At 40.5% G+C, this 17,224-nt stretch overlaps 1 protein-coding gene across 7 annotated transcripts in view; it reads right to left on the bottom strand.

Annotated features, from left to right (window-relative positions):
* Positions 1 to 17,224, bottom strand: part of fryl (furry homolog, like) — a 107,263-nt gene that overhangs the window by 86,246 nt on the left and 3,793 nt on the right. For 3 of the 7 annotated variants that reach the window (XM_061824065.1, XM_061824067.1, XM_061824068.1), the window contains exons 1-2: positions 6,189 to 6,667; positions 4,271 to 4,336 (exon numbers count right to left, since the gene is read on the bottom strand). In XM_061824065.1, coding sequence (XP_061680049.1) covers positions 4,271 to 4,336; positions 6,189 to 6,480 — 358 coding nt within the window. In that variant the 5' untranslated portion in view covers positions 6,481 to 6,667. Of the gene's footprint in view, positions 1 to 4,270; positions 4,337 to 6,188; positions 6,668 to 10,996; positions 11,076 to 17,224 lie in introns of those variants that run through there. The other 4 variants (XM_061824071.1, XM_061824074.1, XM_061824072.1 and 1 more) reach the window with 3 other exon arrangements.

Raw genomic sequence — 17,224 nt, 5'->3', positions numbered from 1 at the left:
AGCAAGATAGGGCAAATTATATCTAGCTACAGCGATGGGGAGCTAGAGAGATAGCTAACAAGCTAAAAATGGCAAGCTAGACAGAAAAATAGCTTGTTTGTCAGATTATGTGAGATGGAAAAGAGAAAATGATGGCGGGATAGATCGCTAGAGAGACAGAGATCTATATTGTTAGACAGAGTGCCAATTACCTTCTTCTGACCCTCACTGAAATTGCCTGTCTGAGTGGATCTTCATGCCTCATGCAAATGAGACACTCTACTGCCCTCTACTGCGAGGGTGTGCCAACCATTAGAGTTACCATGACGACTCGGGCAGGAGCTGACTGTGAAGCAAAGGCGAGCGCCCAGCGAAAACATGATCAATTTTCACTCACGGTGGCAGAACTTCCATCACTAAGTTGCCCAAATGCACGTCAATAAGTTTAATTTTTAATTTAAATAAGTTTGTTTTTGGTTATTTGGTTCTCCAACTAAACAAGCCGAGCCTCTTGCAGCATACCCGTATTGTGACAGCGCTAACATTTGAGCAAATACTTCCCTCCTTGAGCAAAATAAGGGCAACGTCGTGTGTATATATCTGAGTGTTCTGTGTGTGTGAACCCGAAACACACAAGGACATTGCATTATAAGCGCTGTTATCAGCAAAGCAGCCAAACTTCAGGGGGGAACTGTTTTGTGTAAACCAAGCTCGCGGTTGTTTGAGGAATGCAGAGGAGGAACCGTCAACATCGTCTCTCTCTGGGAAAATATCAAGCTCGGAGGTGCCGACTTCCGGTCAAGATGGGCAGGGAGGGAGGGGGGGGGGTCTCCGCGCACGCCTTTTCTGATCTGCCCACAAATTTTTGATGGGATTCGGATCAGGAAATTGTGATGGCCACTCCAAGACATTGACTTTGTTATCCTCAAGCCACTTTTTAGCCATTTTGGTAGTCCATGCTTTCTGATGGATGTCCCGGGTGTTGCCTTAATATCTCCTTGTATGGGTCTTTCTTCATGATGCCGTCTATTTTATGAAGAGGTCCAATTCCTGCAGTAGGAAAACAGCCCCACAACATGATGCTGCCACCTGCAAGCTGCACAGTTGGTATGGTGTTCTCAGGTCTACAAGCTTCCCTGTTTTTCCTCTGGTCATTATGGCCAAACAGCTCAACTTTAGTTTCATCAGACCACAGGACATGTCTCCAGAAGTGAAAATGTTTGTCTTGGTGTCTTTTTGCAAACATTAATTTCTCTTTTTTAATGTTTCTTCAGGAGTGATAGCTTCACTCTTTGCGAGTGGCCTTTAAACCCATGTCGGTACAGGACTCGTTTTACTGTGGCTAATAACAATTTCTTATCAGATTCATCAAGTATCTTCACAAGATCTTTAGCTTTTCTTCTGGGGGTGATTCACACATTTCAGCCATGATGTTTATACTTCAGTATAAATTGTTTGAACAGATGAACGTGATAACTTTAAGCATCTGGAAATTACACCCAAGGATGAGCCAGACATTTGTGGAGCTACAGGATTCTTTGCCTGATTTCCTGGCCAATTTGTTTTGATTTTCCCAGGATTTCAAATAAGGAAACAAAGTGTTTGATATGCGGCCTTAAACATATCCCCAGCTGTGACATCAATTAACTCACAGGTTGCAAGTTATCTTATCAGGAGCTTCCAAACCCACGACATCATCTGGGCTTCCCCATGTTTTTTAAAGACATAGTACTTATGTAAACGTTTGACCTCAAAGAAAATGTAAAATTCTCCAAGAAATTCTTTCACTCACTATTGTGTCATTAAATAAAATTAAACAATTTTAATGATTCTGAATGACATTATCAACCCCAAGGAAGGGGATTGGGAGGAATCACTTAACACACGCCAAATATCCAGCATATTTTCGCAGACATGAACTGAACACACACAATACAGATGGATAACGACGAAGAAATTTCTTTTTGCGGCATCCAATAATCATTCCTTTGACTTTGATGGAAAATTAACAATAAAATGCTCAAGTTAAGGTTGATTATCGATGCACGTGTATCCAGATTTAGCCGGTGCCAGGCCTGGGAAGAAAAATAATCATAACTAATACTACAGAATAATCATCTTGTACATTCGATTTTTGGCCTGTGCTGACTTTGATGTGAAAGTTTTTTTTTTTTTTTAATGGTTAATTTAGGCCCGATTATCACGTAACCCAATGCACACCATAGGATCACCTTTCACAGACTTCGATCGCTATGGAGGGAAAATGCTCAAGGTTGACCCAATTATCAGTATGTGTGTAGACCACTTAAGCAGGAACTGCTACTCCGCGAAGCCTACAGAGGCTGAAGGATGCATTTCCTGCCCAAAGGGCAGCACAAAGAACAAAAATCAATCTGAGCTGCAATTTGATCCTTGACCTCCATTCCAATGTTGCCCATGTGGCAGAGGACGCGGCATTTAGACCTGCACAAGTCAGCAACAGATGGGATTAACCCTTTCGGGTATTTAGACAAAATCGTGGAATAGAAATTAGAAACAAAAAAAAATGTTGGTTTCAAATAAATGCACAGCAAAAATATACATATGCAACGAAGACCCTCCATAAGTTCCACTAACAACCCAGGCTAAACTTAGCTCCTCCTTGACATGTAGAACAGTTGAGATGTAACAAAATTTCTATTGTCCTATTAGCCAGTGCTTCTTGTGGTACCTTAGGGCACAGGTGTCAAACTCAAGGCCCGGGGGGCAGATCTGGCCCACCACATGATTATATGTGGCCCGCGAATCCAAATCTACAGTGTCAATTTCTGTGATTTTTGTAAAAATCTGTGCCAAAATTTCAAATTGTCATCTATCATAAATGGTAAAGTTGAGATATTACAACCATTTTTGTGTTACCAAACATGAATAGCTGAAAAACATTACCCTTGATTTCTGATTGCAAAACTAGTTCATAAATTGTCAATATGATGAGACGATTCAATATTTGTACTGTTTCACAGTCATAACGGCCCTCTGAAGGAAACCACAACTACAGTGTGGCCCGTGAGAAAAATGAGTTTGACACCTCTGCCAGAAAGGGCCCAAAAACAGACATCGCACAAACTGGTGAATTTTTCCATGAAAAGCTGAACGGGAACAAAGCGTGAATAGGTGAATTTATGAATAACCCAAGGGGCAGCACGGTGTGAGCAGCTGCAAAGCGTTGGCCTCACATTTCTGAGGACCAGGGTTCTATCCTGGCCCTGCTCGTGAGAAGTTTGCATGTTCTCCCTGTGCCTGCGTGGGTTTTCTCTGGCCATTCTGGTTTCCTCCCATATCCCAAAGCGGATAGACCTATTGATGTGAAGGAAGTACAGTGATGTCTTGAGATACCAGTTCCTTAAATTACCAAGTTTTTCGAGATAAGAGATAGTTCAGAGCGTGCTCCAGAACCCACTGCTAAATTGCAACAGTCAGCTTCACAAAATCCGGCCACCATCACTTCACAGCAATTTCCTTGCAGTGGAAAAACAATACCAGTTGGCAGTGGTAATGCACAATTAGGTTAGTTTGTCAACCGCCAATGAGTCCCACAAAAGAACAAGGAAGGAAGGACAATACATTAAGTAAAGCTCTATTTTTTAACTGCAATTTCTGACATGGTCCCTTTCCATGCAATTTATAAGTCACTTTAATGTGACTTTTTTTATATGGCCCTCTAAATTGCACCGCAACAGCTTGGTTCCCCCCCCCCCAATGGCGGATAAGCCTACTCGCGACACTGGTCGCCACTCCGCCCCTAAATTCTCACACTGCACTTCAATGCGCCATCGTGGGGATTCTTTAGTTATTCGTCATTTAACATCAAGGCTGTGTGACAACACAATGCAGGCACTGTTCACAGTGGAATCGCCTACAAGAAAAACAAATCTCCCATCAAAAACACAAAGCCCAGCGTTGTCCCGATTATCTAAATGCTCCAATAAAGCCCTGGCTCCTCCTCCAAAAAAAAAAAAAACAAACAAAAAAACAAAACAGCAACAAAAGAAACTGGATTGGTACATCTCGTGACAGCATGACGTGAGCGCAGACCAAGACTAATGACAGCAGGAAAGTAGCACCACCTAAAAAGCCAACTCAGGCTAAGCCAGTTCTGCAGAAGGGAGTGGTGCTCGGATCCCAACAGGGCAAATTATCCTTTGCTATGAGCACACTAGAAACACAACCAAACAGTATGGCTTCAATTTCTCAAAACATTACTTTTATTTAAAAAAAGAAATATAATAATAATAATTGAAAATACACTCACCCTTGGCGTCCTGGCCTCGACGAGCATGCTGTAAAAAGGAGGTTTTCCGAAAACGGTGGATGTTTCCTGGTCGAAAAGGGAAAAAAAAAATTTTTTAAACCAAGTCAAAAATTCATGAATGATGTCTAAACAGTCATGATATCAGCATTAGCGGAGAGGCTATAAACAAAAACATCTCAAAGAATTGAATGCCAGGGTTTTGGATGAGGGCAAACGCTAGTATAATCTTCACAAAATATTTGCATATTTAGCTCCCCTCCGCTTATAGTTGTGGAAAATAAAACAAAATTAAACCATCGAGTCTAGACGTGAGTAGAAAATGACTGATAATTTATGTGCATTTGTTTCATTTACTGTATTATATCTGTCCATTGATTACTGGGGTGACCAAGAAGAAGAAAGGCCTTATCCATACTTTCAGGGTCTTTTTTTAAACAAATAAAAAAAAAAATGTTTAAATTGCTGCCTCGACACTCATAGAAGTCACACATTTACCTTTAAATTTACATTGTTTGATGGTTAAGGGTTGAAAACATGTAAAGACTAAATTAGTAAATAAGGACACATTTGGGCATCAAACTATACGTACAACCTGAAAAAAAAAAAAAACATCTTGCATGAAAAGTTGTAGTTTGTGTTTTTTGAACTACAGTCTCTCTGCGGTTGATACCCTCGTGGCGCAAGTAGCGAGCGAGGAAGCTGCGAACCGGACATCTTTATTTTTTGTTTATTTTATACAATCTATGGAATGTACAGTATTTATTGCATTGTTGCGTTTGTGTGTTAAGAAAACGGTTATTGTTGGTGTAATCGTAAGGCGGAAATTCCACCTACATATATTAAACCAATCACAGATTGAATCAGCAGCTGCCGTGTTTATGAATGAACGGCGAAAGACAGTTTGGAGGCACATGTCAGAGATGAGCGGAAACATCAGTGCTGCGTTTCTCACATTGTGTAATCTTCATTGACTGTGCATCATTCAATTAAAAAAAAAATAAATAGGTACTGTATCTTCGTTGTTCTTTTTTTTTTTTTTGCTCTTTATTAGACTGACGAAAAAATGAGAAAAGGTTCCCTGGTAATGGTGTGATCGAGGCAAACAAAAAATATCATAAAAATGATAAAAACAAATGTGCAGTTTATTGGCAGACAGCAAACAGAGTAATCTTTTGAATCACAATGTGACGCACCACTTTCTGAATTGTTCCCTGAACAACAACAACAACAACAACTTTCTGAATCATACCAAAATGAAGCAATAAATTGGAAGAGGAAGCAGAATAAATAAAAAAAAAAAACACCTAAATAAGAAATTTAGTGTGAGGAGGAAGATACTTTCGATGAGACATCTGTGGTACTTCTCCCCATCCCCAATCTCAAATTTGTCTGGATTGTCAATACCTTTGCACCCGAGCAAAGGGGGAACATCTACCACTAGAAACTCTACACAGGGAAGGCTGGAGCTGAGATTGCAGCGATGATATTTCAGAACTGTGAGGCCGACACACTAACCACCGACCACAAAAATGCACCTGTCCCGTCCCATTCTATTTACTACTAGATGCAACCACCACTCACCTTGTAAAAATCACTGCCTTCCAAGTCAACAAAATATAGACCGAATTCAACTCCTGCAGTACATGCAATAACAGTTCCTATATTTTGGTTCAACTTATTTTTTTTGCTCTGTTCTCTTTTTCTCTCAGTCTATCCCCCCAAACCTCATTCTGTCAGACTGCATCTCTAATAAAAATCAACAGCAAAACAAAGTGACCTCAGAGGCAGCAGCGTGAACCCCTGCAATACCTCGGTGACTCCTCTTCACTCCCAATATGCCGCAGACTTTTACCTAATAGTTAAGCGTGTTGTTACTTTCCAAAGATGACGACACCACAGACTACAGCATCAGTCGTACCTTTGAAGTGATTTTTCCGATTGCGAAACAGACCGGCGGAGGCGGCGACCGGGTCGCCCTCGACCGCGGCGTCTTCTTCGACAATCGTATCACCCATGACCAGCAGGCCCATCCTCTTCATGCGGATGCGCTGCGGGCCGGCTTCCTGCGGCGAGGCGGCCGCGTGCACAATGGGAGGTCCTTGAGAATTGGGCACCTGGCCGCCTCCTGGTATCATGTTCTTCAGAAACTCCATGTTGAACTTGGCACTTAGTCGCTCGGGCGTACCGTCCAGCAGCTTGTGCCACGCCATTATCACCCCATCCTTTGGTATGGGAGCACCTCCGGGACCGTCCGCGCTCGCCAAGCTACTGCATGAGTTAAGAAGGCAGGCTAGATGCCGCACTCCCTTAAAAGTTGTTTATCTGGACTAACTAGTCACTGGCACACTTTAACTGAGCGGAGCAACTCCCTTGCGCTGCAACGCTACCTGTTGGAAGACGAACAGTCGCGGCGCTGGCCGTGGGCCGGAGATGTCGTGGCGAGCGGGCACTATCTGGGGTGGGACTCGCACGTGTTCCGCAGGAGATAACGCAAGAGTATGAGGCAGGCCACGCCCCGGCTGGCCTGCATTTGCTCACCCGGTCAAAAAAAAAAAAAAAACACAGAGGCAAAGTGGGAGATTGACAAGAGCCTCGAGAAGTAGGAAGGCATCATAAAGCGAGCTAAACCCGTCCGCCTGGGTGAAGCGATAGCTGCTTATCAGTCCACTCAAATGCTTGTCCACTTCCACGCAAATACTCTACAAAAAACAAAGCTTGCACAGTGAGTCCATGTTCATCAACATCCCCCCCCCTCCAAAAAAAAAGTTTGGTATTTGAAAATTTCAAGTTTTTTTCCTCCAAAAATCTCAGGGGACGGGAATAGTACATAATCAAAATGCATCAATTTTCTACACTGCTTATGTACAGTGAAGAAAAAGTATTTGAACACCCTGCTATATCGCAAGTTCTCCCACTTAGAAATCATGGAGGGGTCTGAAATTTTAATCATAGGTGCAAGTCCACTGTGAGAGAGAAAAATGCAGAAATCACAATGTTTGATTTTTTAACGATTTGTGTGATACATCTGCAAATAAGTATTTGAACACCTGTTTATCAGCTAGAATTCTGACCCTCAAAGTCCGCCTTAAAAAGTCCACCTCCACTCCATGTATTATCCTGAATCAGATGGACCCCGTGTGAGGTCGTTAGCTGCAAAAAGACACCTGTCCACTCCATACGATCAGTAAAGACTCAAACAATTAACACGGCCAAGACCAAAGAGCTGTCCAAAAGACACCAGAGACAAAATTATACAACTCCGCACGGCTGGAAAGGACTACGGACAAATTGCCAAGCAGCTTGGTGAAAAAAGGTCCACTGTTGGAGCAATCATTAGAAAATGGAAGAAGCAATGGTTTGAAATCATGCATGGCACGGAAGGTTCCCCTGCTTAAGCCAGCACATGTCAAGACCCGTCTTAAGTTTGCCATTGACTATTTGGATGATACATAGGAGTTTTGTGGTCAGATGAGACCAAAATTGAACTTTTTGGTCATAATTCCACGAACCGTGTTTGGAGGAAGACGAATGATGACTTCCATGCTGAGAACACCGTCCCTACTGTGAAACATGGGGTTGGTAGAATTTTGCTTTAGGGATGTTTTTCTGCACATGGGAGAGGAGGACTGCACTGTATTAAGGAGAGAATGACCACGGCCATGTATTGTGACCTCTTTGCCTCGGTCAGAGGATTGAAGATGGGTCGTCGCAGGGTCTTTCAACATGACAGTGACCGGAACCACACAGCCAGGAAAACCAAGGAGTGGCTCCGTAAGAAGCATATCAAGGTTCTGCCGTGGCCTAGCCAGTCTCCAGACCTAAACCCAATAGAAATTTTTCAGAGGGAGCTGAAACTCTGTGTTTCTCAGCGACAGCCCAGAAACCTGTCTGATCTAGTGAAGATCTGTGTGGAGGAGTGGGCCAAAATCCCTCCGGCAGTGAGCGCAAACCTGGTGAACAACTACAGGAAACGTTTGACCTCTGTAATTGCAAATAAAGGCTACTGTACCAAATATTAACATTGTTTTTTCCCCAGGTGTTCAAATACTTATTTGCAGTTGTATCACACAAATAAATCATTAAAAACATCATACATTGTGATTTCTGGATTTTTCTCTCTCAGTGTGGACATACACCTATGATGAAATTTTCAGACCCCTCCATGTTTCTAAGTGGGAGAACTTGAAATATAGCAGGGTGTTCAAATACTTATTTTCTTCACTGTATATGTATTCAATAATATCTACCATGTTCAACTATATTGAACTTTATTTTATTTATTTATTTATTTATTTATTTACATGGCTGTAATACAGCAGCAAACGCAATGGGAAGCTTGTTTTGATGATAAACAGTATACCCAATCTAAGACAGCCATTCCCCTCCCTTTCCTTGAGCATTAAAGCTCTACTGCAGCATATACGTGAGGTGATGTAACGGCTTCGCTATACATGTTAAGCGGATTAAAAGATCAAACAAAAAGTAAAGCGACTGTTCCGACAGGACCTCTTAGTCTGTTATCTGAAAATACTAAGGGGGAAAAAAAACATGACCACCATGATGACTGTTAAACAGAAACAAATCTGCATAGTTTGTGGAAATAAATACAGAACTCTGCCCTCTAGAGGACTCACCATACGCGTACCCCCTAAAAGAAACTAACCCTTTAAAGGGAGGAGAATTATCGAAATTCCGCAAACATAAAGAGCACTGGCATTTATTTGGGGCGTGGCAGTCATTAATCACTTAATTTGTTCAGATTGTTAATGATTATGTAATCTGTTTCCCAAAGCAGGAATGTTTTTTTTGGAATGTCTCACACTGCAAACGTAAGCACTCTCGCTCAAAATCCCACCGGCGTCTATTTGAGGTGTGGTGTTTATTTTCGGATGACACGGCGGCAACTAATACGGGCGGCATTCTAACTTTGAAAACTACTACAATTTTCATCTGATAGGCGTCGCCGGGTGCAATGATGCCAGACAGCTGTACTGGGGTCTGGTCTTCTGTCCCGCTGGACAGTGAGAACAATTGGCGTCACACAGGAGGCCAAGATCCCAATCGCTCCAGGAATGTAAAAGAGGAAGCTTCGGGAACAATGTGCAGCGCTCCCCGTGCAGTTCTGCGTCCCCCACCACCCGTTCTCCTCCCACCCGCCTTGTTCTGCTTTCAAATGCGGGAGAAAACAGGAAAACCCAGGGACCCAAGTCTGTTCTGTTCTGTCAGTGTAGGGGGTGCTGATACTGTACAGTCATAACGATCACTCGGACAGTCCACTTATTTGACCTTCCTTGCAGCCATAGCTGGGCTTTAAAACAAAGTTACACTGCCCCCTAATGGTAAAAAAAATTATAATTATTATTAATTATTATTATTTTTTTTATTTCTACCGCACTTTTCAGCAGTTTAGGGATAATTTGTTAACAGTCCACACAGATAGCTCAAACCATGAACATTTCATTCAGTTTGGAAAACGTTTTTTTAAATTCAGGCGCATCTGCCTCTGCCACCATTCATCCATCCATTTTCTTACCCGCTTATCCTCAAAAGGGTCACGGAGAGTGGTGGAGCCCCTAACCTAGGGCCAATTTGGAGCGTTCAATTAATGTTGCATGTTTTTGGGATGTTGGAGAAAACCCGAGTGCCCAGAGAAAACCCACGCAGACGCGGGGAGGACATACAAACTCCACACAGGCAGGTCCGGGATTGAACTTGGAACCTCTGAACTGTGAGGCCGACGCTTTCCAGCAGAGCCACTGTGCCGCCCCCCTGCCACCACACAAGTCAAACTGTTCACCTATGTCACAAAAAAGTAAAGACAAAAATGCCTCCTTCCAATAGATTGTAAACTATAATATAGCCCATATATCTATCAAAATCTATATGCAGTGGAGATAAAAGGTTTACACACCCCTGTTCACATGACAAGTTTTTGTGATATTAAAAAATGAATGCAAGATAAATAAAAATAAATACGAGAAAAATCTGGCAAAAATACCCCAGTAAAATGCTAACGGCTGACAAAAAAAACCTCTCGAAAATAGAGAAAATCTGGCAAAGAAAAAAATTAAAGTAAAAATGCAACAAGTCCTCACAAAAATCACGGAGAAATGGAGAAAATCTGGCAAAGAAAAAAAACTGAAAAATGCAACTCCTGACAAAAATCACGCAAAAATAGGGAAAATCTGGCAAAAAAAAAAAAAAACAGAAAAATGCAACAACCTCTGACAAAAATCATGCAAAAATATGGAAAAGCTGGCAAATAAAACAATGTAAATAAAAATGCAACAACACCTGACAAAAATCCTGCAAAAATAGGGAAAACTGTGAAAAAGGATAGTGATCGACTAAGGCATCTTCCATTTAACACGCGAATCTGTGTTACTTTGCTACCGTCGCACAGACCTCTTTTGTAAACTGAGGTATCCTGCACTACAATAAAAAATAAAAAAGGAAGAAAATTGGTCTAGTTAAATTATAGTTATTTACTCGCATTCCTGAACAGTTGAGAAATCTGTCAGGTGGTTGAGTGATCACTTTGAACTTCATTATTCCTGTTCAAAATTGTAAGAATGCAGAGAGCTCACTGAAATAAATATAAAGAGTCCTTAATACATGTGGTGTTGGTCTAAACGTGTTAAACACTAAATATTCAAAAGGGCATCCGGCTGGTGTGTGTGTGTGTGTGTGTGTCTGTTCCGGGGCGGATTGTGGGGGTACTCTCACTTTCTAAAGGCCGCAGTCGGCGTCCAGCAGTCAGACCCTCGGACCATCACCGCGTGAGGAAGCCGGTCTTTGTTCTCGCGGTCACAAAAATGCTCTTTGCTACTTTGTGTTGTCTCTTTGGACTTTTTAGTGCGGCAGCCTAATATGGGAGGGACTTGCCATGTTTTCCCTAGCGAGCGAGAACAAGCAAGGCTATGTTCAACAAAGAAGTCGGGGCTGGCTCACGAGCCAGAATGACGGTCGTTGAGACGACCAATGGGGCCATGGGGCGGGTGGGGGGCGGTATGGTGTTTCGGGTACTAACTCACTCGGATGAAGAATGTGACCTGACTGGACACGATCCTTCAGAAAAATGTTTGCTGCCTCCCTCGAAATGTCGCATTTGGAAACACTTTAACATCATGAAAACTTCCAACGTCATTATTTTTGCAAAATGTAGACCGATAAAGCGAGTGTAGTAGTTAGTAGTAATAGTTGTGTCAGGCCAATGTTGAAATATTTTTTTTTGCAGTGAAATCGTTTACCAGGAAAGAGGAATTGATGATGTATTAAGTGATTAAGTGAGGCATGGTGTCTGTTCAGGAAATACGGCAAGTGCATAACCGAGCGTGACACATCACTCGTCTGTCCAGAGTTTGCGCCAGACATGGAAAAGTTTCAGTAGTTTGGTAGAGTGGGAAAACAAAGGGCAGGGGAGAAAAGCCATCTTTGCACTTTTCACAATCAGGCCAAATAAACAAAGATTAATACACGCGCCCAGTTTGCTCGGTTCCCACACTACTTAGTCGTACTCGCGAAGAAAACCTCACCCGCGACACACGCCGCAGAACAACACTTTTAGCATGTGTAACGGATTTTGCAGCCACAGACCAGAGGCTTGTCTGAAAGTGACTGCCATGGTTCTGCAATAGCTTCAGCAATGAACATATTTAGCACGCAGTCTCTCTGAACGCTTCTTCGTCTCCCCTCATCTGTTTGCCCTGCGATTGACTGGCAATCAGTCCATCCTCTCGGCAGTAGGACTATTCTGATGCGTTTTGCTTAGCTCTGGGCTAGCACCGGATTAAATTCTACTCCAAAAGCGGCGGCATAATCTGAAGATTACCCTCCGACACCGCGCCGTTACATAACTGATCCCCAGCCTCCTAAAGTGTACTTCTTCCCATTTACGCAGCGGCAAGGTTGAAAAAAAAAATAAATGTTGAATTTAGTGAGCTGGTAGTATAATTGCGGAGCAACGTCCAGGGTCGAACGCGCCTGAGGTCATACTACACTGCGTTCTCACATTTACAGCAGAGTTCCGTTACTGTGTCAGTGAAGTAACCCAAATTTATACATGAATCCAAAATCACCAAGCTCAGGGGTGAATTTCTTGTCTTAGCTTCACTTCAATTTTGTCAGATTTTTTTGTGTACGTTTTTTTTTTTTTTACCTTGAAATTAGTTCCTTTTGTCAGTTTTTTTTTTCATATTTTGGCCTTTTTTGATAGCTTTAGAAGTCGTTTTTTTAATGTTATTTTCTTGTCAATTTTTTCCAGATTCTTGTCTGCCCAAATTTTCTCATATTTTGGTCTCTTTGTTCTGTATTTTTAAGCTTTGCTATAGGTTGCATCAGCTTTCTTTATGATTTGTCTTTTTTTCATATTTTTGTAGGGGTTTTTTTTTTTTTTAAACACCATTTTTGTCAGATATTGTACCATATTTCTCAGATTTCATTTATTTTATTTGTAATTTTCTAAAAGTGTATAATATTTGTACCTGTTTTTTTCAAATTTATTTTAATATTTTTGTCCATTTTTTCACATTTTGACATTTTTGTGTTGTCTTTTTTGACAGCGTTTTAAGTCATTTTTAATGTCATTTTCTTTTCAGTTTTTGCCAGATTCTTGTCTGCCCAAATTTGATCATATTTTTGTCTCTTTGTTCTGTATTTTTAATTTGTTTTTGCCATTTTTTCTAGTTTTTTGTTATTTTGACACATTCAAATGTTATCTTTAGTCAGATTTGTAGCTCTATTAGTCAGTGTTTTTTTTTCCCCAATTCTGTATTATTTTTTTAGGCTAGCTTTCACTATTTTTACTAATTTGGACAGCATTTTTACAGTTTTTTGGGGAGGGTTGTTTTTGTCATCTTTTTGCGTATCCTCATTTATTTACAGATGTTTTGTAAACTGTCTGTAAATGATCACTTTTATTAATTTGCAGATTTTTTTGTTATTGTTACTAGAACGCCACATTTATATTCTTTTTTTTTTTACCTTTGTTCTTTGCTGGATTTTTATATTTTGCCAGCTTTGCTATAGGTTGCATCAGTGTTCTTCACGATTTGTCATTTTTTTCATATTTATGTATGATTTTTACTCTATTTTTGTCAGATATTTTACCGTATTTTTCTTATATTTTTTATGTTTGTAAATTTTCTTTATGTATTATATTTGTACACGTTTTTTTTTTTTTTGTTTTAATACTTTTGTCCGTTTTTTTCTCATTTTGGCCTTTTTTGTGTTATGCCTTTTTTGACAGCTCAGTCAGTTTTTGCCAGATTCTTGTCTGCCCAAATTTGATCATATTTTTGTCTATTTGCTGTGTATTTTTAATCTGGTTTTTGCCATTTTTTCCAGTCAGATTCAGACAGATTCAAATTTGATCATATTTAATCAGATTTGTACCTCTATTAGTCAGAGTTTTGTTCGTGTTTTGTGGGTTTTTTTTTTTTCCCCAAATCTGTCATTTTGGGGGGGCTAGCTTTCTGTATTTTTACTAATTTTGCCAGCATTTTGACAGATTTGGGGGGGTTGTTTTTATCATCTTTTTGCGTATCCTCACTTTTTACAGATGTTTTGTAAACTTTCTGTAAATTATCTCTTTTATTAATTTAATTAATTTTAACATTTAGCTTCATTTTTTTACCTTTGTTCTTTGCTGGATTTTTAGAACATTATGCCAGCTTTGCTATAGGTTGCATCAGCTTTCTTTACGATTTGACATTTGTAATAATTTTTTTTAACATTTTTTACTTTTTTTTTGTCAGAAATTTTACCGTATTTTTCTGATTTTTGTCAGATTTTTCTCATGTTATCTTTCTAATTTTTTGAAAGTGTATCATATTTGTACCCGTTTTTTTTTTTATTTTAACATTTTTGTCAGTTTTTTGCAAGATGTAAAAAAAAAAAAAAAAAATGTAGTCAAGGACTTGACACCGATACACGAGTTACGAACGGCGAGCTCGCAGACATATTTTCAGAAATTGGTATTTAAGCTTTACTAAAGCCAATTTTCCACGACAGGTCCCGTTCAGGTAAATGGGTTATTATAAGGTAGCTGCTGACAAACGGGAGGCGACATATACTGTCCTGTTAACCGACTATCAAGCTGCAAAGGAAGAAAAGGCCACGCTGTCGAGTCACCGAGCGCCCATAAAACCAGATAAGTTGCTCTGGTGCGAGAACAAGGTCAGCGGTGCAACGATGTCAAGCCCAAACAAACTAACCAGCGGTATAGAAGGAACCAAAGGGTGAAGCGTCATATCCTGGCAAAAAGACATAATGCGCTGTTTTCTCACACCGACAGACCTGTCACTAACGCATTATCAGACTTCCTGCTCATTCAAACTACGAAGTGAGTCAAACAGTTGCGGTCAAATAAGGTTCCTGTTAAACATTCAATGCGTTCCTCCTTATGTTGCTAAAAAAAAAACGTAAAAAGTCTGCCACTCTTCAACTGGAGTCATGACTTTGAACGCCGTTTTGGCGCCACTACAACCTCTCCTGGGGCGGGTGGCTAAAGGTCAGTGGAACGAAAAGCATCTGATCAATTGTTAGCCCGGCCTCCACCGACCCGCAATCTGCTTAAGTGCAATGCAATAAGGGATGCTGCGCCAAAAAGGCCAGAAATCTATTTTGAGTACAAGATTGAGGGCTGGACTTCACTTGAATATCGATTTTTCTGATGACTTTTTTGTTCTATTCCCTACATTTGGAAAAAAACAAAACAAAAAAAAAACATATGAACAGTGAAATGAAAATCTTTTTATTTGAGATCGTATTACTGGTGTTAATATGTTTTTGTACCTTAAATGGTGAAATCGCAACAGCTTAATTAGAATACACCAGAAGTGACTGCTGTCTACTGTGAAACCGAATGAAAGTATTTTTCAAGCGAGTTACTAGGGTCACATAATTAGCGAAGCTAAGGCAACATATTTTGAGAGCGTTAAATTCATACCCTTTGCTAGATCATTATTTAACGCATTCTTGGGCAGCTTCCCATTTTTGGGACATCATGATTTTCAGTCATTGTAACCTTCCGTATATCAAAATAATTTGGTATCAGGAGAGTATAACTCATCGGTCAAAGTTAGCAGTTACATTTTTGGGATGAGATTATAAATTAGTAAAGTTATCATATCTATAACTTAACCATAAACGAAAAAGAAGTGTTATTTCCTTGATTGTGGCCTGTTAGGAGACTTTGATCTCAATAAGGCAGAAAATTGCCTCCGTGCCCGTGAATGGGTTAAGAACATGCAAGACCTATAAATTAGTGCTCTATGAAAATATAAACCTAGTAAAGAATGAAAAATCCTCCCAAATGAATAGCCGTAAATAAAGAAATTAAGGCAGGAAGGTACTTTTATGCACTAACATAAGGGTAAGGAGAGCCACAGTTGCCCACATTGTGCAGAATAATCCATAAACATACAAATACAAAATGAAAACACTCAAGGAACTGCTGTAGGTCACGACTCACGTCCAGATCATCACACGCAGACAAGCTGACCAAAACACAAATACTACAGAACATACAGTAATCCCACTATATATATACTAAAATGTCCACCTATACATCATCTGAGCTGCTTATCCTAAAATAAAAAGATAATTTCTTCACATTCGCAATGTTTGTCCAAAGTAAAACGCGTAACAAAAAAAATAAATAAATAATGGTGTTTTGCGGGGGCTGCTCAGGATTATTGCCGTTTTTTCGACGGGGAATCCGGGCAAATCCAAGACCGACCAATGTCCCGGGACCTGGAGCTTCTGAGATTACACTGCACATTTCTGTGGTGCCATTTTTTTCCCTTATATAGGCAGCAGTAACAGTTACACAAACACACACACAAAAAGTGTCAGACAAAAGCATCGCAGGCCTCTTCATACGCGGCACAAACCGACAGCAAATGACAGCCTTGACCCGGCCGTCATCAGAGTATCTTTCGGCGGAAGAGTGAATGGATGAAGAAAGTGACAGAGCGTTAACTTGGAGACATTCCTCTGGACGTTTTTCCTCAAATCAGACAAACTCATGTTTGAATGCGGGCAAGGGGGCATTTCGTAGCGATGCAACTAAATACGGCCCAGATTCTTGCAGCCTCCCTCTGTCTTCTCTCGGGCGAAGAGAAGAGGGTGGTTTCCTTCCCAAACATCAATTATGATCCAAAGCCTTGCTCCCGACGCTCGGGATAATCTTTCTCAGCAGGGCTCAATTATAGTTTATTTCCAGCTCCACGCCTCAGCTCCACGCAATCGGGTGAAAGAAAAAAATAAATAAACACGTCAAGCCCTCACAAAGCGCTGCATTGTGTTATGCTACACATAAGAGAGTACACAAATTAACTTGGAACAAAAATCATTTTGTGGTATACTGCTTAATATAACTAATATATGGCAGGTGGGACAAATGAACAATACATTAATACTATAGTACATACGGTAAGTACATTTTTATAATTCTTTCATAATATTTTTTTATATTTTTCTCATTTTCACTCTTACGATGTGTATATTGTTTGCCATTTTTCTTTGATAAAACATTCAAAAAAAATTGGGGGATTTTTTGGGGGGCCCCGGAACTGATTACTGCCATTTCAACTCATTTCAATGGGGAAAATGTATTTGATATACAAGTTGGTATCAGGGGTGTCAAACTCATTTTTAATCGTGGGCCACATTGTAGTTACGGTTTCTGTCAGAGGGCCGTGATGACTGAAACCATGAAAATCTTGAATTGACCCATCATATTTCCATCCATCCATTTTCTTTTCCGCTTATCCTCACGAGGGTCGCGGGGAGTGCTGGAGCCTATTAAAGCTGTTAACGGGCAGGAGGCAGGGTACACCCTGAACTGGTTGCCACCCAATCGGAGTGACCCATCATATTTGCACATTGAATTTAGTCAATAGTTTTGGAATCAGAAATCAAGGGTAATGAGTTTTTCAACTATTGTTGATG

Source organism: Syngnathoides biaculeatus, chromosome 7 (genome assembly GCF_019802595.1).
Source record: "Syngnathoides biaculeatus isolate LvHL_M chromosome 7, ASM1980259v1, whole genome shotgun sequence".
In the NCBI taxonomy this organism is placed as follows: domain Eukaryota; kingdom Metazoa; phylum Chordata; class Actinopteri; order Syngnathiformes; family Syngnathidae; genus Syngnathoides; species Syngnathoides biaculeatus.
The sequence above is the reverse complement of the archived record's forward strand: the minus strand, read 5'-3'. Positions and strand labels throughout refer to the sequence as shown.